This window comes from Ixodes scapularis, unplaced genomic scaffold (assembly GCF_016920785.2).
Source record: "Ixodes scapularis isolate PalLabHiFi unplaced genomic scaffold, ASM1692078v2 PGA_scaffold13__105_contigs__length_92229423, whole genome shotgun sequence".
Classification (NCBI taxonomy): domain Eukaryota; kingdom Metazoa; phylum Arthropoda; class Arachnida; order Ixodida; family Ixodidae; genus Ixodes; species Ixodes scapularis.
In genome coordinates, this window is record NW_024609839.1 from 80,668,150 (window position 1) to 80,693,873 (window position 25,724).

The window sequence follows — 25,724 nt, forward strand, 5'->3', positions numbered from 1 at the left end:
AAAAACGAGATCTGCCTTTTCTCGACGGCGATGTAAGCTGTTCATAAGTAGGACGTCCAATGCACTGTTATTCTGTGATAGAGATGTTTCATGACGCAGGTATCGATAAATAGATAAAAATTTGTTTTGCACTCGCTCCAGCCTTAGGAGGTTTTACAAGTACCATTCTTTACAGGAGATGCGTGTTCGAGTTGAGACCTAGTCAAAGAGCGGTGAAGGGTTACGAACATTGCGGGGTTTTTAAATACTCTAGTCGTTCGACAGACAACACTGAGCGCGCGCAATGCGCAGGTACTTATACGAGACACATGGCTATCAAATCTCAAGGAGTCAAAAAGCACTCCCAAGTCCCGCACTTCACTAGCACGACACAATACGGTTGAGCAAACACTGTAGGGGGAACACGCTGTTAGCGTTTCGCAACTATACGGCATGACTTTGGTTTTCAAGCTGTTTAGTAGAAGACCGTTCAGTGAACACCATTTGATAAATGAGTTTATGTCCTCTTGTACAAACTTGCAATCTGAGATAGTTTTAATCTTCTTAAATACCTTAACATCATCAGCATATTGCAGAAAAAAAGAATTTGCAATCTGCTTACACACGTCGTTCACAAAAATAGAAAGAAGAAGCGGGCCTAGAGCTGATCCCTGAGGTACCCTAGACGTGGCCATGTACGTAAAGGAATACGCGCACCGTTCGCACGAGTAACACATGATCTATTAGACAAATGATTCTGAAACCAGTCGTGTAGCCCTCCACAGACACCGATATCACAAAGTTTTGATAAAACAATACCATGGTCAACCGCATCAAAGGCCTTACCCAGATCAAAGAAGACTACGTCAAGCTGGCCTCTGTGACACACAGCTTTAGACGCGATGGACATAAATCAAATTTGCTGTTGTCGAGCGTCCTGATAAAAATCCATGTCGGTTGGAACTTAATGCATTTCTTAAACGAAAGGACAATGTTTTGTGGACTACCATTTCGAAAAAGTTTCGAAAATGTACACAACAGAGAAACTGGCCTGTAGTTTGACGCAGTGGTTTACGACTTCCAGACTTATAGACTGAGACAACGACTGACTTCCTCCACATGTCAGGAAACACTCCTGCACTTGAGGAGTTGTTAAAAATATCATAGAGGATGGGTGTGAAATATTCGTGAAATGCTTTTACAAGTGTTACTGGAATACTGTCGTTACCTGAGGACATGCACTCTCAAGAATAAAGGGTGTCAAAAGATGTATCGTTACACCCTTTGTCCCATATAATACACCCCGAAAATTCAATTCGACGTACAGAGCTTTACAGTCTAACAGACGGCCCGAAATTTTACGAGGGGCTTGATAGCAGTGTGGTACAACATTTTAAATAGTTAAAGTACGTATCAAAGACCACATAAAGAAAACACTGAGTTTTTACAGTAGGGCCAAGAAAACCCCGATAATTTCTCTTGTTGTCAGTAAAACGTACATTAGCTATTTTAATAAGTTGTTCCACACGGCTATCAAGCCCCTCATAAAATTTCAGGCCGTCTGTTTGACTGTAGGGCGCTGTACGTCGAATTGAAGTTTGGGGGTGTATTATAGGGGACAAAGGGTGTAAGAATACACGACACCCTTTTTTCTTGAGAGTGTGGTAGGCCTCAGTTTTCTTATGCATTCCTGAACCATTCCCTCATCCACAGGCCGGGAAGAAATGGGTCCGTTCACACTAGGGGATGGCGGTTCTTGGTACCCACTCCCATTGTGTTCATATACCTTACTGAAATGAGGCGCGAATATATCGCATACACTGGATGTGGTCACATTCTCCTCGTTCAGCATAATATCAGGATGTATTAATTTTCCGCCTCGAGAACGAACATGTCGGTAGAGTTTTCTTGGATTTCTCTTTAAGTTGGATTCCACTGACTCCACATATATCTAATGATCAATCCTCTGAGGTTGCTTGCAGAGGCCTCTATAATGAATGAACTCAGCCTCCCGCATCAGGCTACCAGTATTTTTAAATTTACGGTCAAAGAACCTTTTTTTCTTCAGCAACATTTTTAAAATACGAAGAAAAGCAGGAGGGAAATTTTGACTTCTTCTGCTTCTTTAGGTGAATGTAATGATCCGTTCCCTCCTGCTACGTCGTGGTGAATTGAAGAACTTGATGATTGACGTCAGATGATTGCAGAATAGGGGACATGTCGAACGTAGAAAAGTGGTTATTGAATCCCACATAGTCACCAGCAGCGAAGTTCTGCATTTTGCCTAGATAAGTGAGACTAGCAGCCGGTATACGGCTGACAGGTACATTCAAGGTTATAGCCACCTCAAGTGCTGTATGATATTTGTCTGTCGGCACCAAAGGAAATTCACTCTCAATAACAGGTACGTTATCAATGTCTGATAAACAAAGGTCAAGGATAGCGCCTTTTCTATTGTTTGCCCTGCTAAGCTGATTCAGGCCCATGAAAGAGGCAAAGTCAACAAGATGATCGCCATTTTTTGCACCGTAATAATTACTTGAAACAACGCTGTGAGTTTCCCAGCATACACCAGGTAAATCAATATCTCCAATTACTAATAGTCTGCATTCACCCAGTTTGTCTGCTATATCCTCCATTCCATCAAGACAACCATTAAACTCCTCAGGTTCAGTGCACGGAGGAAAATAAAAAGTACCTACCAGAACGCGTTCTCTTTTATCACACTCCAGCTCTACCAACACAGATTCAGAATAAGTCTCAAAATCGGCGCGCCTTCTGCACTTCAAAGACCTATCAATATCAATCAGGACACCGCCTCCCATTTTCTCTCCGCGAGATAAATCACGATCACTGCGATGCACCAGAAACTCCACCGAAAAATACTCCCCAGACAGTATTTCTGGGCATAGCCAGGTTTCCGTGATACAAAACATAGAAAAACCAGTATATATAACATTACAAAAGAATTCACTAGCCTCAGTACGAAGGCCGCTAACATTTTGATAGTAAATGTGCGTGCTAGTCATTTGCAGGCCAGATGGCTGGGGGATCACTCTATACCAGGTGTCTCAAACTCATTCGATTGTGGGAGCCAGATAGTTTATCCCCGAAAAGACCAGGGCAAGTGTAGGAAAAAGAAATATTTCGTTGTTTTGAGATTTAAAACATAAATAAACATACAGCCTTGTTGCTTCTCGTTCCAAAGCAGTTGACACACCCAGCAACACCCTAGAGATTTTTTAGATAAGGAACTTTATGCTTTCTGCTTTTTTCTAGCTCATCGTTTTGCCCTGTTCAGCTTTTATTGGTATATATGACTACTTCGGGCCCAGGCCTCATGTTATAAGAAATTTAAAACACTACCATACCACAGTACTGGCAGTTTTCAATAGAACGAGAGCAACACGCCATCCTTGGCTTGTCGCACAATTCACTATGCTCAACAGTTATAGAAAAGAAATTCTCTTCGTGCGGCAGTTTTCGCTTTTCTGACTATTTTTATAGCAGCATATAAGAAATCAATTTCATTTTGAAGGTGAGGTCTGAAGGCTAGAAGCCCGAGCTCATAGCTTTATGTTTGACAGTTGCTTCTGTTGTGCAAGAGTTGACGCAGCAGAGGTGACTGCTTGAACAAAGAGCTCACACTTGTAAATCCTGTAGTTGTAATGGTACTGCCATTCCTGTTGATTTACGCGAGAGAGGGCTGAGTAACAAACATTTAGACGAAGCAATCCTTGGTGTCAGAATAAAACAACATAATGAAGCAAAATGCGCGAACTGAGCAGAGCTCTTTTTGAAACGGAAAAGAGTCGACATTTTAAAACTATTATTTATGGCTTATGTGGCTCTCGAGTTATGGGAACGGGGGCTCGCGTTCGTGGGGTGCATGTGGGCCGCATCACGGAGAGTCGCAGGCCGCGTGTTTGAAGCCTCTGCTCCATACGTTCACTCCCATCGTATACACACGTCTTTTCGTCAGCCGGCCGTGGAATTCCCTGAAGAGGCAGCCCTCCGGACAGATTGTCGGGTCGAACAATGCCTTAGTAATAATAAAAATAATAATAATAATAGTTCATTAGCTCGTGTTCCAAAATGTAAACACACGGGTCTGTCAAAGCCAGAAGGAGGCTTGTGGGACAGCACCCTATACACGCTAAGTTAAAAGTATCCCCAATACATTAGGTTCTAATTTCAGCACACATTATTCACGATCTGATTCGCAACATGCATGACAAACCGCACGCACAAACACGCAGTCACGACTATAGTCACAAATAATAATTATAATAATAATAGTTTATTTTTGAGTACGAACATAAATAAGGTACGGTTTCAAAACCTTTACGAATACAGCAGGCACGTAGCCAGGATTTTGTTTCGGGGGGTCCCGCCAATTACGAAATGCTGTATGAATGAGGGGGGAGAGGAGATCCCAGCAAAAGGGAAGATTTCGGAACCTCGGGCCCCATGCCCTCCCCCCCCCCCCCCCCCCCTGGCTACATGCCTGGAGTACAGTAATTTTCGCGATTCCTGAGGAGGCAACGTTTGTGATCCAGCGGCAATGACGTGACATTGCCGCTGGGTAAGAAACGGGAAGTTCGCGCCTGTCGAAGTGTGAAGCAAAAGGTTTCGCGGCCTGGCGGCGAAAATGTGATACAGAAAAACGGGCATTAAATACACGCCATTCGTGTTGAGAATAATTTAATAATTATGAAGAACTGGTGGTTTGGCCAGTTGGTGAACGTAATGAAGCACGGTACCCCCCCCCCCCCCCCCCTCCCCGAGATCACATGGCCCCCCTCCCCTAAGTCACGTGACCTCCCCCCCAAGGTCACGTGACCCTTCCCCCCTCCTCAAAAGCTGCGCTCTAATTCGGTGTTACGGGGAGTTGTAGACAGCTTCTCATTAACAAAGATGTGCCACAGACAACGGACAGGCGCCTTACACAAGGCGTGAGGCGCCCGTGTGTTTGTGAGTGTCTTCTTTCCTGTGTCCGTTGTTTTTTGCGCCTTACACCATACTTCGTAACCATTATGGGTTGTTCTGAACATATGTCGTTTCGGCATCGAGGCGGCAGAGGCAGAGACTCTAATAATATGAATGGCGTAGCAGTATTCTTTTTAACTTACCTTTCACTCGTCTCGACAAGGAAGTTTTTCTTCTTTCCATTGCCATTGTTTTCTTCTTTTTTGTTTTTCTTCTTCATACTTTTTGCTGCATAATATATTTAGTAGGGTTCTGCAGTGGCCCTGATCCATGGCCTACACTTCTCCATCCGTCCGAGCGGGTGCAGCCAACAATTAGAAGGCGTAGTACAGACAAACACCGACATGCGAACTAAGCTTAGCCGGTGATAGCACGCGTGTAGAAAGATGAATAACTCTCTGACCTTGCGCTTTGGGCACTGCTTGATTAGGCCCATCGACTCGTTGCATCGGCTACGTATGGAAAGTCTGACAGCATAAACAAAAACCACGGCATGACGAAGCTAATCTGTTCGTATGTGACGTTTATTTTTGCTTCTTGACTAACACCTTTTTTTTTCTTTTTTTTCATCAGGCGCAAAGCCCGTTTAGGCACGGCTGCTCGAACCCGCGAAGAACTCTCTGGGAACGGAACCAGCATTCGGTTGGCGACATGCACATTAGATCAAAACGAACATTTCTCCTGACACTGCTGCTTACCACATCAGCAACGCTCTTCTTCATTGCTCTCTCTTGCATGAAACGCCCAACGAATCCCACTAGTCCCATCGCCGTCAAATTCGACAGCAAGGAAGACCAACTACCGTTCTCATTTGACGTCTCCGAAATCCTACAAGACTTCGATAGCAGGTTCGCTCTGAGCCCGTTCAAGCTAGATTCGCAGTCGCTTTACCGCGTCCACGAATCTGCCATGGTCGCCCACAATGATTCATCGTTCGGCAACTCGACCGTCTGCCTCGCGACCATAGCGTCCCTGGACCATCTACGCTGGATACCCGAGCTTTCGGAACACTGGACCGGGCCCACGTCCATCGCGGTTTTCTACCGACGGACGTTAGACCTAAGGCTCCTGGTGGCCTATCTGACACTTTTGAGGACGTGCTTCAAGACCATCGGGGACAACTTCAACTTCCACTTCGTTACGCCTGCGCTCCAGAACTCTACGCAAGACGATGTCGTGTTGTTAAATTCGTTCGGTGTTGTGACGTGTGACGACCACAAGAGGCTTCTAGAATCCTTCCTGGCGGTTTTGAAAGAACAGAAGTGGGATATGGTGCCCTTTCCGCAGAACCATCTTCGTAACGTTGCCCGTGACGGTTGTGCCCGAAGTCCTTTCTTCTACTTGACGGACGTGGACGTCATGCCACAGTATGGACTGCACCGGCGCTTGGATCGGTTCTTGATGCGCAGTGCATCGTGCGAAAAGTGTCTCTACGTTGTGCCCGCTTTCGAAGGCACCGAAGTGGCTGAACATCCTAGGACTAAGAAGGAGTTGCTAGCAAGGTAAGAACAAAACTTTTTGTTGTACCGTTAGTGTAATAGACTTAACCTGTGTGCATGACTGGTCTCGACCACTTTAGACGCGAACTGATAGTGAGAAGGGCCATCTGTCAGCAGGACTGCTTCAAGAACATTGACACATCTGCATGCAATGCCCAAGGGCATCCATCGGAAGTGAATATGTGTTGAGAATACGCCGCGCGGTGATGTCCTGGGGGGCTATGTTGCACGTTTTGGAGTCCCAGGAGACTAGGGAGAAGGAAGTGACGTCAACAACGCAGCAAATGCAGATTGGATGTTGATTTTGCCTTCTTCTGTCAACATCCAATCTGCGTTTGCTGTGTCGTTGACGTCACTTCCTTCTCCCTAGTCTCCTGGGAGTCCAAAACGTGCAACATAGCCCCCTGCTGCTTCTGTTTGTGTTACCCGATGTAATGTCACTGGATCCTGGGAAAGGAACGCCTTCCCTGCCTGCTAATCGGACACAAACATATACTAACAGTACAGACGACCAAACCTTGCAAGGCGATTGGCTGATCGGCCTTCGTTGTCATGGCAGTCGCCATTTTGATCCAATAAAATCTTGGAAACTTCAAGAAAATCGCTTTTAAACCGGCCCCGCCAAGATCTTAATGGAGCATCATCGTGCTGGAAGCCCTTACTCGGCAATATAAACATCTTTGGCACTGTGATGCAATCACCTTATCAATCATTCTTATCTTCGCAGATATTTTACACTTGTATTGTTTTCGAGTGTTTCAAGATGGGAAAATCATTTTTCAATGCCGCCAAGCACCGCCAAGATGTGCACTTGTTTCGCCGGTGTGACTATCGAAATCTCGGTTATACAGAAGACGTTGTTGCCCGTCACCAGTGAATTTAGATCGGCTCACCAAGAATGGAGGGTTCAAGGAGAAACTGCTCATTGCATGAACCAAAATGGCGACCATAAGGGGAGACCTTGGCGCTCTTTTCACGGGATCCAGTTGAAGTTCAAAAAACGCTTATTGAATTCCAATAGAGTTACTTTAGCCCGATGCACACGCACGTTTTGAATTTGAAGATATATTCATCCATTGTTGTTGTTTTTTTTGTCGCATCGCTTGCTGCTAGCGCGTACCGAAGAAAAATATAATTAAACTATAAACATTAAATATATAAACATGAATACATAAACATGATTCGCACTTCACAAATAGTAAATAGGTGCAAAACGTTAGGCCGAACTCGTACCCAGAGGCAGCAAAGCGTGTGCACTTTCTAAGAGCGTAAAACGGAGCGGGTGAGCAAATGGCCAAGTTGTCATTGTCGCGCAGTATGCAAGCGCAAATTGTAAGCTTTCAGCAAGCATTGGTTTTTGGCGTACTCATCCCATCGTCACTGTCACTTTGCAAGGCAATTCTGTGCGCGAACAGGGACCATAAATCTTGTTGGGATGCAGCCAACATTTTTCACGTCTGGTCATCCCTTCCGAATCTGGTAAGCAACTCTAACGCTGGCTCGGCGCCAGCCCTACAGGCCAAGTCAGTGCTCGTGTTTCTTTGGCACTCCAGACCATACTTGCGTTACGGTGGTAACTTCACACATAAATTCCAAAGTCAAACGCCAAAATACATACATAGTGTTAATAAAATAAATTTAGAGGAAAGAGTTCGCCATACTCGCATGTATTTTGGCCGCCTCGGGACGGCGGGGCATAAACGCAAGCGTCGGTTGTCGCAATGGGCCCAGATTGCTGGCGAGGCCTTACTACGGTGCAGTCGAAATCCACTTATAACGATACCGTACATAAAGATGTACTGCTTATAACGATAATAATCCCTGGAGAAGGGGAACCAGAGGGACGAAGGACAAACACAAATCTTCAAACACAGCTAGGTGACTGGTGAGCGGTCGTCATTCTTGTCCAGCTCGCTTGCACCTTTGCATTTAATTGCATTAGAATTATGCTTATAACGATCAGTTTTTAGCCCAAATACAACGATAATCGGTTATAACGACTGAATTTTCGGGTTTTCTGATTATCGTTATAAGTGGACTGCAATGTATGCACGCAGGAGCAGCAAAATATTGCCCGCATGCAAGGGTAGTAGGTACCCTTTCTTGACTCTGCATTGCAAGAAAACAAAACTTCAACGAGTTGTGGCCAAACGAACACGCCTTACCTGTCGTCTGCTTTCCTTTCGCGCTATCCTGACGCTTTCTTGTTTTTTCTCTTGAAACCACCGATTGTCTGCGCTTACGATTTGCCGCGTTTCACTCGCGTCTTTATCTATCTAGATACCCAAGTCACAGCGGAAGACGCCAGCTGAGCGAAAAATCCTCGACTGTCTGGAACTCACCCGGCCACTTATAGTCGCCTACTAAAGCTTGTTGCTTTCGTCCGAGTGACCAAAAGTTAATTTTAAAATTTCGCACATTTGCAGCAGTTCTTTTTTTTTTTTGATGGGTTAATGTTTACGTTGTCCTTCCAATCCGTTTTTTTTTTATGTAGAATTATGTCTTTCGCCGCGCTTGGAAAGGGGGTGTAAAGTTGGAAGGTCGATGTCACGAAAACTTGGTCACGGAAGTGACGTCACACAGATAACACAGGAGCGTCCACCGATTTGCGTGGCCGCGCTCCTTGACGGCGCGTCGTGCCTGCTGCGTGCGCACGCGCATCCATTTTACTCGCTAGCGTTCTTTAGCTACCCCCCCCCCTCCTCCCCTCCCGGATTTCTCGACTATCTGGCCTCCTAACGTGCAGTAGACCATTTCAGCTTAAAGTCTCACACCCTTTCACATTCGCACCCTCTTCGAAAGACTTGGCGTTGTCCCAGAGGACGTCGGCCTCGACGTCGTCCTTCAGATTGCCCTAGAGGTCGTCCTAGAGGTCGTCCTTAAGATCGCCCTAGAGGTCATCCTAGAAGTCGTCTTTGATGTTGTCCTTTATGACGTCGTCCAGGAGACTGTCCTCGGCGAATGCTATCGCAATTGATAGCAAACCAACAATAATAGTTTCCGCAGCAATTTCGTGTCTCCTGGTTTGTTCGCTTCAACGCGAGGCGCTTTTGTCTGACTGAAACAGCGATAGACGCCGCTCCGGCAGCCGTGATTCCAGAATCTTCGCTCATCGCTCTGGACAGTGGCCGAGCTCGCGTCTTCCGCGGCATGGGCAGTTCACGCGACTCTCAAGTGCAACTCGGCGAAGCGTTAATCCCCCCCCCCCCCCCGCCTTCATTTCTTGTGCCACCCACACGTAATTCTACCAAAAATTAGGCAGCAAAAAACACCTATGCATCGACCTTTTTTGTTTTTCTTTTTAAAGCCAGTTTTTTGTGCGCTTGCTTTTTTTTTTTTTTTTTTTTTGGAACGCATTGGTAAGAACATGAAATAAACTTATTTTAGTTGCGTTGTTCCGAAATCACGAAAACGGAGATTCTTGACAATAAAAATACTGCGAAAGGCATATTGCCACACGCGTTGCCGAGCGAGCGCGTGCGTGGCCGAGTAGTTCGCGTGCTTGACTGTCACGCGAAGGATCCGGGTTCGATTCCAAGGAGCGGAATCTTCTTTTATTTATTATTTCTACATGGCGTTCTCGTAAGTTCGAGAATCTTCTCGTCCGATCCAGTTACGACTGTTCTACTAGGCGAACGTTCTAGGCCGAATGTGCCAGAAGCCCACGCGTGTACAGAAGGGCTCCGCGTGGCATGCCGGAGGCCAGCTTTCGCCCCAGCGTTCGACTCTGCTGTCACGTTGACTTCGACGCCCGCGACGCTCTGCTTTCTTCTGTTCCTTTTTTTTTAATTTTTGGGCACAAGTTCGCCGCATTAAATGTTTTGTTTCTTGAGTAATTATCGCCTCATCACTTGTCATTCGTGACAATATGAAAACAACAGCGAAAGTCAAGTAGATGCGCGGATGGTTGCCGCGGTGTGACACGCGTTTGTTGAAGAACTAAAAATCGTGCCTATAAATCGCTGCTATCGCCACGCTGATTCTCGACAAAATGCGTTAGCATATAGGGCAGGGCTTTCGACTGCGCGAGGGATGGGAATTCTAACGTCGCAACCGTCCGCATACTGTTGTGTTCGGAGAGTCAGACTGTTCTCCCGGGCGTCGGCTGTTTCGGATTCAGCCACCGCAGCCTCACCCGAAGCTCGATCGTCGCCTACAGTCATTACTGTTGTCTTTGCGCCTCGGTTCTACGTAGTCGCGAAGGTTGCGCCACCACCACGGCCGCTCGATCCCTTCCACTCCCGGTTCCGTGTCGCATCACTTGGAAGCGTGCCAGAATACTATTTCCCTCTTGTAAGAGGGAAAATGGTAGTGGTGCAAAACTATCGATAGTACTATAGTCGCCAGAAATCTGACTATCGATAGTAAAAAGACTATCGATAGTCGACTATCGATAGTTGACTATTGAAAGACTATCGATAGTCGACTATCGAAAAACTATCGATAATCGACTATCCAAAATCTATGGATAGTACTATCGATAGTCGACTATCGGAAAATGATCGTTAATCGACTATCGTAAACCTATCGATAGTACTGTCGACAGTTTACTATCGATAGTTTTGCGACACTAGTAGTTTGCGTCGCTCCCTCTTCTCTTTTTCTCGCTTTATTTTTTTTTAAATGGGACACCAACTAGCCCAAGCACTTACCATGCCAACTTGGATTCAGCTTTCAGTGATGACGAAGATGGGAGTTTGGGCGAAGAGAGGAGGAAGGGAGGCGAGTGGCGGTGCGGCAACCGTATTCGCTCTAGTGGTGCAAAACTATCGATAGTATCGATAGTCGATTTATTGATAGTTTTGCATCACTAGAAAATGGACGTAACGAGAGAACCAACGGAGCGAATGAAGGTGGGGGAAACCGCGTCGCGACCTCACGAAAAAATTCCAGTCTATACTCCGTTCATCCTTGAGTTGAGACCTGAAGCTTCGCCGTCAGTATACGAGCTTTCTGGCCTTGATAACAGAAGTGTGAACGCGCAGGCACGCGCAGCCAAAGCACTGCGGAAGCCAGCGAGCTTGCGCTGAAGGCGGAGCTTCTGGTCTCAGCTTAAAGGGGCGGTGCAGCGATATTCAATTGGAATGTTTTTTTCACTTTACACGAGCTTACTGACACTAGTAGGACTCAAGGATACTCGCACGCAACGCCACTGGCCAAGAAACTCCTTTGTTTCGGTGTAATTTCAAAGACAAAAGCGAGCGTTTTCATTCAATCTCTCCTTCGCGAAACTTGATGACGTAGCTGGATGGTCGCAGTACCTCCCATTGACGATATAGTTGAATGCGGTCATAGATTATATCCGAGCATTTGGGTAGTGGCCGTGTAAAATCGCTGCAATGGCGACAATAGCCGAACCATAACAATGTCTGGAACTCAGCGCGTGTCCTGTGCTTTGCTGACCGCAGCCACTAATGATCATAATTGGCGGCATATAATCGGCTCCAGGTCACGTGGCCGCTTGTTCTGGCTGCGAGGTGAGGAGGGGGGGGGGGGGGGGGACGCTGCTCGTTTTTTTTTTTTTACATTTTTCTGCTACTTCAATTGCGAGGAGTGAAAAACGAACGGGTGTTTCGAAGGTCATTAACGTCAGGGATCCCATTTAAGCGGTATTTACGCAAACTACAAAAATCGTTGCAACGCTGTCAAAGCTACTGGTGCGAGCGCGTGGCTTCATCTATATGGTTTTGTTTGCGCGTGAGCGCGTGCAAATGAGCTGCGAGATCAAACCCCATGCTCGCGCCAGTAGCTTTGAAAAAGTTGCACACAAGTATGAAACAGAGTAAAGTCCAAACTAAAGTCCCTTGCTCAACGCTTTGCTAAGTAGCGACAGCGTTTGGTGTGCCGACGCGCTCTTCCACTGGCCTACGCCCGCGTTCCCTTTCCGGTTAGGAAGAACTTGGCGGATTTGACTAGACCTCACCGTCGAGTTTAGTTCCTTGGCGTTTGAAAGCCTACCCGCGTCCAGCGTTGTTCTATCTCAATTTTCACGTGACATGAGCCGCCGGAGTAACTCGGAAAACACAGCCATGTGGACGAGTTATAGAAGACAAATGCGAACCGCGCGTTAGCGGGTCGGCCTTTTTTGGACGCGCAATGGGGGCAACAGGGACCCCGTTTACTCTGCTTCATGGCGACAGTCTGCGGATGGCTGTCATTAAAAAAATAATAGGGAGTTTTCGTAGATCGTTTTCGCCGTCCCGCAAGGACCACCGCAACCCGCTACGATAGCGGAATTCCACAGTCAAGACTATCGTGCGCAGGCGCAGTAGCAACTTCTTCGTTGCGGAACGCTTAGCGGAGGGGGCAACGCGATCTACGAAAACTCCCTAATAACCCACCTGGCCCACCCGTACGCCGCTTCGCGCACACCGCCAGCGGCCCGAACCCCGCTGTACAACATTGCACCTGCTAGCAGACGACAGCAAAGAGGGGAGGAGGGCGGGGGAGGGAGACATGTCGCTACCTCGCATAGCGTTTGTCTAGGGACGTTAGTCCAAACCAGTCCAAACCAAACCACGACCGTCCAAACGAAAGACGGTCATGCACCAGGGGAAAAAAAATCTAACGTTTTAACACCATCCATTTGCTCTTCGCTTGCTCTGCCGATGTCTTTTTTTTTTTTTATCACGTTGACGGTTGGTCAAGTTTATATTATAAAGGTGACCAGAGAGGATCTAGCCCTCTGCTGGTTCAATAGACCGATCTCATTGCTAGTTTGAATACGCCATGGACCGCTGCCGACATGCAGCGTGGGAGCTGTAGTCTTTCTGCACGCGCGACAACCCTGCTGGAGGTCTGCGCGAGCAGAGCACGAGGCGGCATGAGCTATCTCGTGAACTGGCGTCTGCCTCCTACGAACTACAGTTATGGCGGCGTCGCGCATGCATGGAACGCTTGGTGGGATCGGTCTTATACGCCTCGCAAGTGGGCTCATTTTCGTCTTCTGCGCATGAGAAAGGAAGTAGCGGTGACGTCAGAACGCCGAGTCCTGATTGGCTGTTCGCGACCCCCTATTGAGCGTCGTCTGCTCCTTTGCAACGTCGTCTGCTCGCAACATCGTCTGCGTCTGTCTTACCTTTCCTGCGACCTTCGCAGCGAACTCGACTTGGTCTTTAAGGGAGGGCAGACGAAATAACTCGAGCGGTACGTTGTTTTCGTCTAACAACTAGCAGACGCGCATCAAGGAGGGAAGTCAAAGGACACACTGGCGAGGTGTCCCGGGGCGCCGAGGTTTGTTTGCTTAGTGTCCGCAAGTTCCCTCCCAAATACTTTTTACCTCCATTCGTGTGCGGCGAGACCCCTCACTCTTTAACGGCGCCGGCGGGTTGGCGCAGTTAACGTCGTCTGCTTTACGTCTGCTAGTCAAAGCGATGGCTGCTTTACCTTTCCTGCGTCTGTCGGAGATTCGCCGCTTTTTCACCGGCGAGAGTCACCGTTGCCTCGGGAAACAAGGAGATAACAAGAGGAAGAAATTGACCTCTTAATCTAAAATTGAGGTCAGCGATCAAAGTATAACACGGGAAGGGTTCACAAGGGTCGCGCGGGCATATTCCATTCAGCACGTCAGCCGGTCGTGGGCAGACGGCCGCCGAGTCGCGGAGTGCCCGCTAGGCCTAACTGGCCAGCTCGTTTGGTCGCGTTCGGTGGAATCGTCGCCGTTGGAGCTTTTTCCCGGTGTCTGTGGATCCAGCGTTCTTGTTCGTCGTGCTCTGTTTCAAGTAATTTTTACTTTTTTTTTTTGCTGCTTGAAGTCAGGACGCGTCAGAAGCTCACGTAGAAAAATAAACGTCCGTGCGTCGTCGCGACCGCGACGCTGTCGGCCATGCTGACTTGATCGTAAGAAGTGCGTAAGACAGCTTCGGAGCTGTCGTAGGATTTCGCCGTAACCTGCGCAAAACTTACGAAAATTTCGTTTCGTGAATACGAATTTGTTCTTAAGTTTTGTCTTACGCACATTTTTGGCGTAAGATCGTTTCGTGAATCTGGCCTCTGCACTTCCGAAAGTCGCAGGAAACGTAAGACAGACGCAGACGACAATGCGAGCAGACGACGTTGCAAAGAAGCAGACGACGCTCAGATAGGGGGGCTCGATCAGCCAATCAGGGCTCGGCGTTCTGACGTCACCGCTACCCCCTGCGCAAGGAGCAGACGAACTTGCCCTCCGCATAGAAGGTGTCTAAACAGAATACTTCAGAACGCGTGAATCGACACTTCACCGGCATATGAAGTGAAAGGTGAAGTCCGACCGTCCGTCTTCGGTTTGAACAAAAAAAAAAAATAATTAGAATGTAGACATGCTTATACAGCCTGATCCTATAGCGAATTCCAATGGTCGTTTTAGAGCGTGACGGGATCAGTTAACCAGATACGAGATGTACCACGCGATCGGAACGGAGTCGCTCCGCCTCCGACTCCTCATTGGAATGGTACAACCCCTCCGGGATCGGTGGATGCGTTCCCGTCATTCACCTTCCCTGGAATCCCCTTCGCGCGGTCCCGGATCTCGGAGCACATGTTTTCGCAATCGCGGCGCTAACAACACGTGTTCAACGCACGAGCGAAGGTAATCATGATGTGAAAGATGCGTGTCGATGAGCGATATACATTGCTTCTTCATTGGAACACTCGTGAACGGTGTCCAAGTATACGTCTCGATATTCGGCCTTTCTACGGAGGTCCGAAAAGGCAGATGAATTGATGCGGGACATACAAGCAATCTTTATTGTCGCTGCTACTCGAGCCGCTGCTGCTGAAAGCGTTGCTCGAGTAACTTGACGACGAACTGTCATCAAGGAAGCTGCAGGAGCAGTAAAGCGGGCGGCACCTCGCGAGTGGTCATTACAAATTCTTCCGAGGCGAGATTGGCGAGATGGCGAGATGCTCGGCGAGGTAGGAAGTCGACGTGTGCGCGCTGTGGGTTGGCCAGGCTGGCTTCCGGTCGAATTCGCCGATATCGGCGGAGCTGTTTTTCACGGATCCGGATCGAGATTTGGAGTGGGAGCTGATCCGAAACGACGAGTGGAGCACGTCTGTCCGGATCCCGATTGCCCAGTAAAATACTGTTTGTTCGCACCATGCATTTAATTTTCCCAGAGATATGTCAATGAGAAGGTAGCCGTCATGAGTAGAGATTTAGCTGTAAATAACCCAATCACCGGCAAAAAGATTAATCTAAACTGAAATGTCATATAAAATATTGTTGCTAAATAAAAAAAAAATGGGTAAGAACAGATCCATGCGGCATTGCAGAGACAACAGAAACAGGTTAGGAAATGTATTCACCGATAGCAACAGCCTCGCGGGGAGAGGTCAGGTAGTCACTAGTCCAAGTTATAAGCATATCATTTCTAACGATTAATTTCGGTTTTGTTAAGAGCTTCGGCTGTGAAACCTTATCGAAAGACTTCGAGAAATCGAAGAAGTTTATATCTATCTGCCCGCGTCGATTTAAAATCTCCTAAAAATAAGGAGTTGTTTCTACCAGCTGAGTGGAAGTGGACAGGGCTCTACAAAAACCGTGTTGCAGACGACTAAGCAAGTTATTTAATTCGAAATATGAAGATATATGCTAGAATATAACATGCTCCACTATTTTCCCTGTCGTGCACAACAACGAAATTGGTCAATAATTTGTTACAAACTGGCTAGTCAGGAATAATTCTGGCGTACTTCCACTCTGTTGGTATTTTCCCACTTGCCAAAAATTTGCGAAACATTACAGTGAAATACTTGACACACAACTCAGCGTAACGGCGCAGAAAATCATTTGGGATGTTATCTATTCGGTAGACTTTTTAATGTCAAGGTCGAAAAGCAGAGGAAAGAATCCTTCTTCAAAGATTGTTAATTCGTCCAATGGGGGGCTGTTCTTCGGCACGTCAAAGCTTGAGCACGCGTTACAATCCGTTGTGAAAGTCATTTTGAAAAGTCATTGAAACAGTTAGCCATCTTTGAAGTGTCACTTATCTATACTCCAGCCACTTTGAGGCCAGCGACAGGTTGTTTACGCGTCGAAAGATATCTCCAGAATTTAGCTGGTGATGACCGCATGAATTTCGGCAGGATTTCTGTATCGTATCTATGTTTAGTTACGTTTAAGCTTTGCTTTATTTGCTTTCTAACGCTGCCAAGGAGATTAACTTCACCGTTGTTTGACGCCTACAAAGTTGCCTTACTTTGCTTTTTTTACGAACCAAATGTATAATGTCTCGAGTCATTCATGGATTCTTTTTGTGTTTCGTTTTCTTAAATTTCGGTATATGATTGTTGATGCAAAGTTGAACCAATGACGTAAAGAAGAGTCAGGGCTCATCTACATTTCCACATTTCCTTGTGCAAAGTCAGCAAGGTTTGAGGATCTGTCAAAGGCAATGTCAGTTCGTCAAAGACACCAACATCGTTAGCGCGTGCAAAATCAAGAATCAAAACTTTTCTTTTACATTTTTTTTCTTTACTAACAGAAAGAGACAATAAAACAGTTATGATCAGAGAAGGCGTCAAGAACTGTTGCAGTAGAAGTTTTCTGGGCGAGAGTGTTGCTAACGAATACTGTCTGACATAGAACTAGAACAACCGAACCCTTTGGTCTCACACTTCACCAGCTGGGTCAAATTGTGAAAACAAACGCTATGCCGACCAAAGGCTCAGCACACGGCGAAAGTGGCACCGGAAATCTGGATGACCAATCAATTTCTGGTCTGTTGAAGCCCCCGCCAAGAATAAGGTCGCGCTCACTTAAAATATGGTTAATAATTTACTCGTTCAACATTGGAAAAAACTAGGAATATGAACCTGGGGTCGGTAACATGCTCCTATCAATATGCTTTCTTCAGCGAGAAATGCCTTTATTATATGTACTATACTTCAGGAATGTCGTCTAACCTCGTCACTGGAAAATCATTTTTAAAAGTCACAGCTACACTTCCCCCTCGGCTATCGCGATCTTTGCGAAGCGTACGGAAACAGCAACAAGGTGGAAAGGTGGGCGAGTTGGTTGATGGTCATATTGAATGGGTTAAAACAGCGCAAAAAGGACGAAGGACCAGTAAAAGAAAACACACAGACACAGCGCTGTGTCTGTGTGTTTTCTTTTACTGGTCCTTCGTCCTTTTTGCGCTGTTTTAACCCATTCAGTACGGAAACAGATTGGAAGTATTTCATCATCTGCAAAGTGTTTATTTAACCAGGTCTCGGTCACTACAATGACCGGGGGAAAGTAAGTTAAAATCAAGCTCTCAAGGTCAACCACCTTGTTCACCACACCTCACGCATTGACGTTTAACAAAGTGAATTCGCGGTCAGGGCCAGTTTTGTCAAGTTTTCCCCTTCTTGTCAATCGCGGCTCACACCACTCGTGCCAGGAAAGAAGAGGGGACGTTGCATTTGTGACGAATAGGTTGTAGCGTTAATCCTTATTTTATCGTAAGTCAACTTTGAATCCTTGTTTATTTTCCTCGGTAGCACTAATTCAAAAGTCCCTGCGGACCTTGAGCAGCTCTTTGAAAAGTTTTCGGGTGCACTTATCTTGCTCCCAATTTTTTATTACTGTATACTTTTCCCTAAAGTCTGCGAATCTCATACTAACTGGGCGGTCTCTGTTGGACCGCTCTTTCTCAGCCGATATGTGCATTCTTTCAATTGAGTTCGCCTTTTCCCCTAGAATACCGTGAAAAATTTGCCAATTAACTCTATTCAGCAAAGTTTGTTCGGTTTCTTTGCCCCCGGCTTCACACCTCTGACTATAGGGTTATTTTTTCGCGAACGAGTTTCAAGGTCATCCAATTTTAGTGCTAGAAAGTTTGTTTGAGAGTGCAAACTGCCTACTTTATTTTGAAGAACTCGGACTGCACTACGTGTTTCACCAACATCAGAGAGCTTTCCTTCGATACAACTTACTCTGATCTGAAGCTGCTGAAGGTTTTCGTCAGCAGACGTCGGCTTCCCCTTGTCTTTTGTAACCGTTTTAAGAATGTTGTCCTATGGCCTATCAACTAATATTTTGAGAAGTTCTTTCTGAGCTTCCATCAACTGCTTCGTTTCCTCAAATATTTCAACAGTAATTGGCCCTGGGTTTTCCTCGGCACCCTCCAAAAGCCCAATAATAATTTGATGACGGCTATACAATCACTAACGCGCCGGAAAACCGTTCGTGGGTGCGGAAGAACGGCAAGATAAAGTTCATATAAGCGGTAACAAGATTTTTAATTACCAACCTGAACGATAAGAAGAAGCACTGCACTATTTTTGGTCGATATTGGAGAGTTTTCGTATATGATTTCCACTGTCCCGCAACGTTCTCCGCTACCCGCTACAAGATCCGGGACTCTGCAGGCAAGACTAGCGCCGCGCATGCGCAGGTGGCGTCTTCGTTCCGGGGAGCGTTGCGGAAGTGGGAAACGGTCTACGGAAACTCCTTTTTAGGAACTTTTAGCAAACTGTTACCCTGTTCCGCACTACCGGAGCCTTTGAAGCATGCTTCTAAGAGCGCGTCCCGCGGTCACGGCATCACCCGGGCGCACGCTTAAAAGCATGCTTCAAAGGCTCCGGTAGTGCGGTGCGCGGAAGAGGGTAACGGTTATCTATAAGTGCGTATTGTGACGGCGGTTTTGCCGCGCCCACTGGGGCTTGCAGGGGCCTGGATGTCGAAGAACGCCGCCACGTAGACTTCCGGTTAGCTGCAGCATGCTCCACTGCATGCACTGACAATGTTCGGGATGCTGTCTTGAGCGTGCCCATACATAGGGCAGACAGGACGCTGTCTAAATGAGCGGTTAATAGAGCACCGGTACTTTGTGTTACACGTTGTGTCGGGGCATTTTGGTGTGCACTGCCGTGACTGCGGATGTACTCCAGCCTTTGAAAGATGTATGGCCATCAGTAGACAAAAGGATCGGACTCATGCGTGACATTACACAAACGCTCGCTACCGGACGAGTGGGGTCAGCATGCGTTAGTGCCACGTCACTTGCCTTGTCGGTAAAGGAGAGCATGTTTCTTTGTAGATCGGAGAACAACAGTGCGCGCAGATAACTCTAGGAACACGTTTTGTCCTTCTTAAGTGTTGTTTCGCTTTCCTTTTGGTACGGGAAATTTTGTATTTATACGCGCTGTCAGATCCATTAAAGCTCAGTTGTAAGCCAGCGCCGTGTTTGTCTTCTGTCTTCTACTCTGTCCGTGTCCATGCGCTGTTCGTTTTTACCAACTAGCCCATTCACCAATGCTACTAAACTTTCTGGCCTCTTAATACGCAGTAGGTATGCGGAGTAGACCATTCCAGCTCACATTTTCACACTCCTTCACATTCGCACGCTCCTCAGAGGACCTGAAGACCCTGACGTCATCCTCGACATCGTCCTTGAGTTGGTCCTAGAGGTCGTCCTTAAGATCGCCCTAGGGGTCGTTCTACAAGTCTAGGGAAAATTGACGTCACGGGACTCAGAGACCAGTTATGTTTCCCCGCTACGAAGGGTTCGAAAATTATTGTCACGTGTTGTATACACCACTTCGTATTTCCCGTTAAATTTGACTGGAAAATTGATGATGTCGTGTAACCTGACGTCGCGTGACCATATACAACAATTCAGTTTTCCCTCTAAATTTGGTGAAACAATTGTTCTCATATGGTCTGGCGGCACGTGATTTGTACACCAATTCAATTTCCTCGCCAAATTTTGGAAGGAAAGTAATGTCACGTGACCTGACGTCACGTGAACTGTACACGTATTTAGTTTCCCCACTAAATTTAGCGGGTCACGTAACATCAAAATTTCTGCAAAATTTTGCGGGGAAACTGATTCGGTGTCACGGCTTCTCATATATCACCCCCTCTCTCTCATTTTTCGTGCCACCTACACGTAGTTCTATGGGAACTTACGCAGCTGAATACACATACGCAATGAACCATTTCTTTTTCTTTTTTTCTTCCAGAACCGGAACCAGGAAAGACTTTAGAGTGTACCACCAGGTGGCCTTCTACAAAAACCAGCGCGCCACCAACTTTGACAAATGGAGGAGACTCAAGGGCCAGGCTGAACTGCACGCGGCCTACGAAGTCAACTTCGAGTTTGGCTACGAGTGTTTCTACGTGGGCACTCACGACGTTCCCAAGTATCGGGAGATCATCATCGGCTATGGCTTCACTCGGAACGTTCAGGTATTGGTAATTTCAACGCGCGCATGCTTATGCCTTGCCAGTGTTGCTTTTTACGGCCAACGTCGCCAAACGTCCATTCATTTTTCCCATGGCCTCCATTTTCAGGAAAGAGTACTTGTGTGGAGTGTCTGCTTAGACAGCATAAAGTTAGTCAACCTCAACGGGCACCAAGTGGTACAAAGTGGGCTCTGAAAGAGGGACCCACGTGGGTCCTACTTGGGCAGTCCCCGTGGGTCCGACGTAGGTTTTGCTAGTCGGGCCCAAGTAGGGCTCTTGGGCAGTCCACCTGGGCTGCTTCGGAGAACCCACAAGAGTACGAGCAGCAAACAGGAGGCCTAAGTGGGCAGCCCGCATGGTTCCCCCTCTCGTGGGGCCCAGATGGCCTTGGTGGGTTAACCCACGGGCCACGAGGGCTTCTCTCATGGGACCTACAGTGGGCATATGTGGGCAGTCTACATGGGTACCCCCGGGAATCTTATTCCGTTCATGGTCATTTTATCATTCTTTCACGATATGAGGTATTGCCGTGCATCCCCGATTGGGCATGCCTCACGTTACCCATGTGTCTACCGAAAAATTATCCCCATTTTGATTTTTATATAAATGTGCATGCTTTGGGAGATCAATGAAACCCGTTGAGCAAGATTATAAAAAAAATGGCATTTGAAGTGTACGAAATAGAACAGAAAACTGTGCATATTTCAATATATTTCCTGTTATTCAGGTAATCGGGGTGCATAGCCATCTTAAGCCGATTACAGAGACCTAACTTTGGAACAGATTACAACAATCTAACAAGCATGTTTAAAATTCAAATTCAATACTCTGAGTACAAAATTTCATCCTACGTAAAATGGCCTTCTCTACATACACGCTGAGTAGTAAATTAATAATACATTTATTAAAACCGACATTTTTTTCCTCCCGCCTTAAAATACAATATTCGTAGGTTTGATATCACATTAAACCAATCACTAATGTTAAATCTCCAGAACGTGCACAAAATATCATTAATGTCAGCGGAATCTGTCATTTTAGAAATTGCACGAGCAGCTGCAAGCTGGGCATGCCCACCCTAGCCGCCGTGCAGTCAACCTATGTGCTAACTCTGCCCCCGCATAGTCAAGGTGGCCAAAGGAGGCTTATTTTTTTATTTATTTATAAAAATTCAAGCTGCGTGGTTAGGCATTATGAAAAGGGTACATGAACTGCGAACACATAATGAACATATTCAAAACTCTTGCACAAAAAAAAAAAGAAAAAAAATGAAGAATACATTTCTATACTTCAATACAACTCTCTAATCTTAAAAAAAAAAAAAAAACACACAAAAAAACAACGTCATCAGAAGACGAGATTAGCTTTTCTGAAAGGTAGTTCCACTCTCTAATAGTTCGAACAAAAATTATGAAGAAAAACAGTCGGTTCGTTAACGCAAATGACATCTTTTTCGAGTGATCCAATCTTGCAGATACGTGATGCGGCTCCAATATACACAAACTTCGTTCAATAACTGTCCGTCCATAATACACTGTGTGAAATAATTTCAACCTTACGCACTTTCTCCGATATTTAAAAGTGACCCAACCTAATCTACTTTTTTTTCATTTCTGTACAACTTGTTTATAGGCCGTCACAAACCTAAACGGCTGATTTTGAAACTTCTTTAGCTTTTGTACTATGGTAAATCTGTGTTCCAGATGACGCACGCAAATTCTAGAATCGACCTGAAAAACGAAAAATATAACATGATTAGGGGTGAAAAGCTCTGAAAAACGACGGACTAGTAGAAGAGACGCATACCATAGAGCGCAGCTTACAACTGGTTTCATATTTAGAAGAACACACCCACCGCGAAACCAACCGATTAAACACACATCCCATTCACTCCCAATCGCCACACATAATCTTTTTTTTTTTTTGCTTTCGTACTGTGCATGAGAAAATACGATAGCTCCGGTTCATACAGGCTCACTGATGGGGCGCTAACACAAGTACCTTCGTCACAACGTAAAATAAAAAAACGCTGCCGCCATCTCCCTTGCTTTCTTATTCTTGTTTCGTGCCAGGATGACGGTGTTGTCGAAATAAGGTATACATTCACACCTATTACAACCACACCAAGATTGTCTAGGATCACCCTTGCCCCTCCAAGATTATTAAGAGGGGCATAGCCACGACTTGTTTGAACACGTCTGTATCGAAGTCCTGCCCGCACAAGATAGCCGATAGCTTCGGTTTACAGGTGAGGATACTGGAGGAGGGAAGCTTCCCCTTTGAGCTCATTGAAGGGGTGGTAGAGGGGAGAAGGGAAGAGGAGGGAGATCCACAGGCCAGCTAAGAGACCAGTGGTGATACCGTAAACAGGTAATGCTACCCATAAGACAAAAAGGTGGAGGCAAAGCATGGTATTTCGGTCCTCCTCTCAGCTCCGAGAAAATTAAGCAATATAACACGGGTAAATATGTGTCAAAAAACAAAAACAAAAAAAAAAACACGTGACAAAGTACGTGGGTTTCAAGTGGGGATTGTGTACACTGTACAGAATCCCTCTGTCTTATGGGAGGGTGTACTATCGAGGAAAAATGAAATGCGAACAGAGGAGTGCGTGGCTCGCGGTACAGGCTGCGCCGCCTGGAAGTGAACCTAGGGGCGAAAGTGCGTGGCCTACTTCGATGTGTTCACGCCCTTCGATTGGCGCTCCCCCAGCTTCGGCAGCGCGCCTCTCAGTGCGCTGAAAGCTGTCACCGCTATCTTTGCCTGCTCGGCGAGTGCGGCGAGCTTCTTTGCACCGCACGCGCTGAGCCAGCAAAGATAGCGGTGATAGCTTTCAGCGCACTAAGAGGAGCACTGCTGAAGCTTGGGAAGCGCAGAGGGAGGGGCGTGAACACGTCGGAGTAGGCCACGCACCCTCGCTCCTAGGCTCACTTCCAGGCGGCGCAGCCTGTACCGCGAGCCACGCACTCCTCTGTTCGCATTTCATTTTTCCCCGATAGTACGTGGGGGCAGGTCAGGGAGATGCGTGACCGAAAGGCTGAGGGAACATGTCCTGTCGTTAAGATCAGCCCCTTATGGTAATCTAGCAGTGCATTGTAATAGGTGTGAATGCGTAACTTATTTCGACAACACCGTTATCTTGGTACGAAACAAGAATAAGAAGAGAAGGGAGATAGCGGAAGCGTTTTTCTTTTATTTATTTTAGATTGTAAAGGAGAGTACAACGGTTAATGGCCCCATCAGTGACCCTGTACGAATCGGAGCTATCGTTTCTACGATCATGCGCAGTGTGAAAGCAGAAAATGTGATGAGTGGCGACTGGAAGTGAATAGGATGTGTGTCTTGGGTCAGTTTTGCGGTGAGTGTGTTTTTCCAAGATAAAACCAATTGTAAGCAGCACTCTGTGGTGTCACTGGTGTGTGTGTGTCTACTACTCGTCCGTTGTTTTTCGCGCTTTTAACCACTAAATATGTTCTACCAACAAGCCCCATTTCAAACCCTTCTACAAGAAGAATATAACGTCCTTTCACCCTACGTGATTATTTTTAAAATTCCTACGGAGAAAGTACAACATTTTCCTAGCCCTGGCAAGAGTGTAATCAATGTGATCAGTATAATCAATGGTATTCAGGGATGGGCAGTATTTCAAATACAAGTATTTGAAAAACGTATTTCAAATACTTTGTGTATTTCGCATTTGTGTTTAATTACAGATTGGGTAGTATATTTGACGTGTGTATTTAAATACTAAAACGTCGGTATTTCAAATACAATTGTAATTAAATACAATTTTGTGGGCGAAAATACATCTCTCAAATGTATTGTCACGACTCATTTTGCTCATCCTAAAACGTGTCCAGAGCAGGAAGAAAACTACGTTCTGCACCGAATGCAGTGTCTCTCAATCAAGCACAAGCGTTTAGTGACTTTGTGATTACGGTACTAGTCCAGGGCAAGAAGAGTGACGAAATCGACGTTCACAGGCAGACTGGCTGAATAAGTGCCTGTGACAACTTGTGATGCTTTCCAGCCTGATTTCCATCCATATTTTTGCCTGAAACATTCCAAATGCGCGAGTCGTCCAGATTTTCGTAACTGGCGCGAGTTGCAACGATAAAAAATTTTCCAGCTAGTGCTGCGCGTTTTGGTCGTCTCGGTTCTTTGTTGGTCTATACCAAAATGTAATCGACAAAAAAAGCTGCTTGAAGCTTTGTTCTTTTTTCACCTATTACGTCCAAGCTGATTACATTTTTTTGTGATTACATTTCTATTACGTTACTAGAGCCTCGCACACTAACTCCCGAGTGTGCGATGCAAAATTAGAATGGGATACCCAGAAATCCGTTGCAGGTGCCCTGAAGTCGCTGACGCAAATTTTGAGGAATGTATTTGGAAAAGTATTTGGAGGAGACCAAATACTTTTGGTTGTATTTTTATCTTGTAATTAAATGCTTTTTTTGGAAATGTAATTAGATTTGTAATTAAATACATTTTGGACGAAGTATTTTGCATTTGTATTTCGATACATATTTGCATGTATTTTGCCCATCCCTGATGGTATTGATGAAGAGCGCCGTGTAACTGAGGTTTCTGTTGCACGTTAAAATTCCCAGGCGGTCGAAATTGATCTCGTCTTTCACTGGGTCGTACCAAAATTTTTCTTTTGTAGATTTGTCACGTAAAATCTCAAAATTTGCTTGAAAAAAATAATAAAAATAAGTTCTACGTATCTAAAACGCCGAAGCGAGATAAAAAAAAAAAGTACCTAAGTTTTATAGAGTTGACAAGTTCGCGCGAACTTAAATAATAGCACCACAATCAAGCATATATAAACCAGAAAAATGTGTACAGCCACAGTCCACCCATAAGCGCTGCAGAATTCCGTTGCTCGTGTTTAGTACTCTATAGCCTGAAAGTCTGAGAAAACACGTCTAAGATTCTGAAGTTTCCCATATAAAGTGTGGGTTACCGAAATCTCCGAATATGACTTATGGAAAATTCAACTTGTGGACTTAGAGCGCTTTCGAGGCCCTTTTTGGCTTGCATTTTTATTCGCCTACACGCTTCCTTAAAAAGAGCCATGAAATAAATTTTAGGCTGGGATA

General features: G+C 46.0%; 1 protein-coding gene across 1 annotated transcript in view; it reads left to right on the forward strand.

Moving 5' to 3' along the window:
• Positions 1–5,619: 5,619 nt before the first annotated feature.
• Positions 5,620–25,724, forward strand: part of LOC8032952 (beta-1,4-glucuronyltransferase 1) — a 38,182-nt gene continuing 18,077 nt past the window's right edge. Inside the window, exons 1-2 of the mRNA XM_029984379.4 lie at positions 5,620–6,470; positions 20,397–20,622. Of these exons, the coding sequence (XP_029840239.2) occupies positions 5,620–6,470; positions 20,397–20,622 (1,077 nt within the window). The remainder of the gene's footprint in view (positions 6,471–20,396; positions 20,623–25,724) is intronic.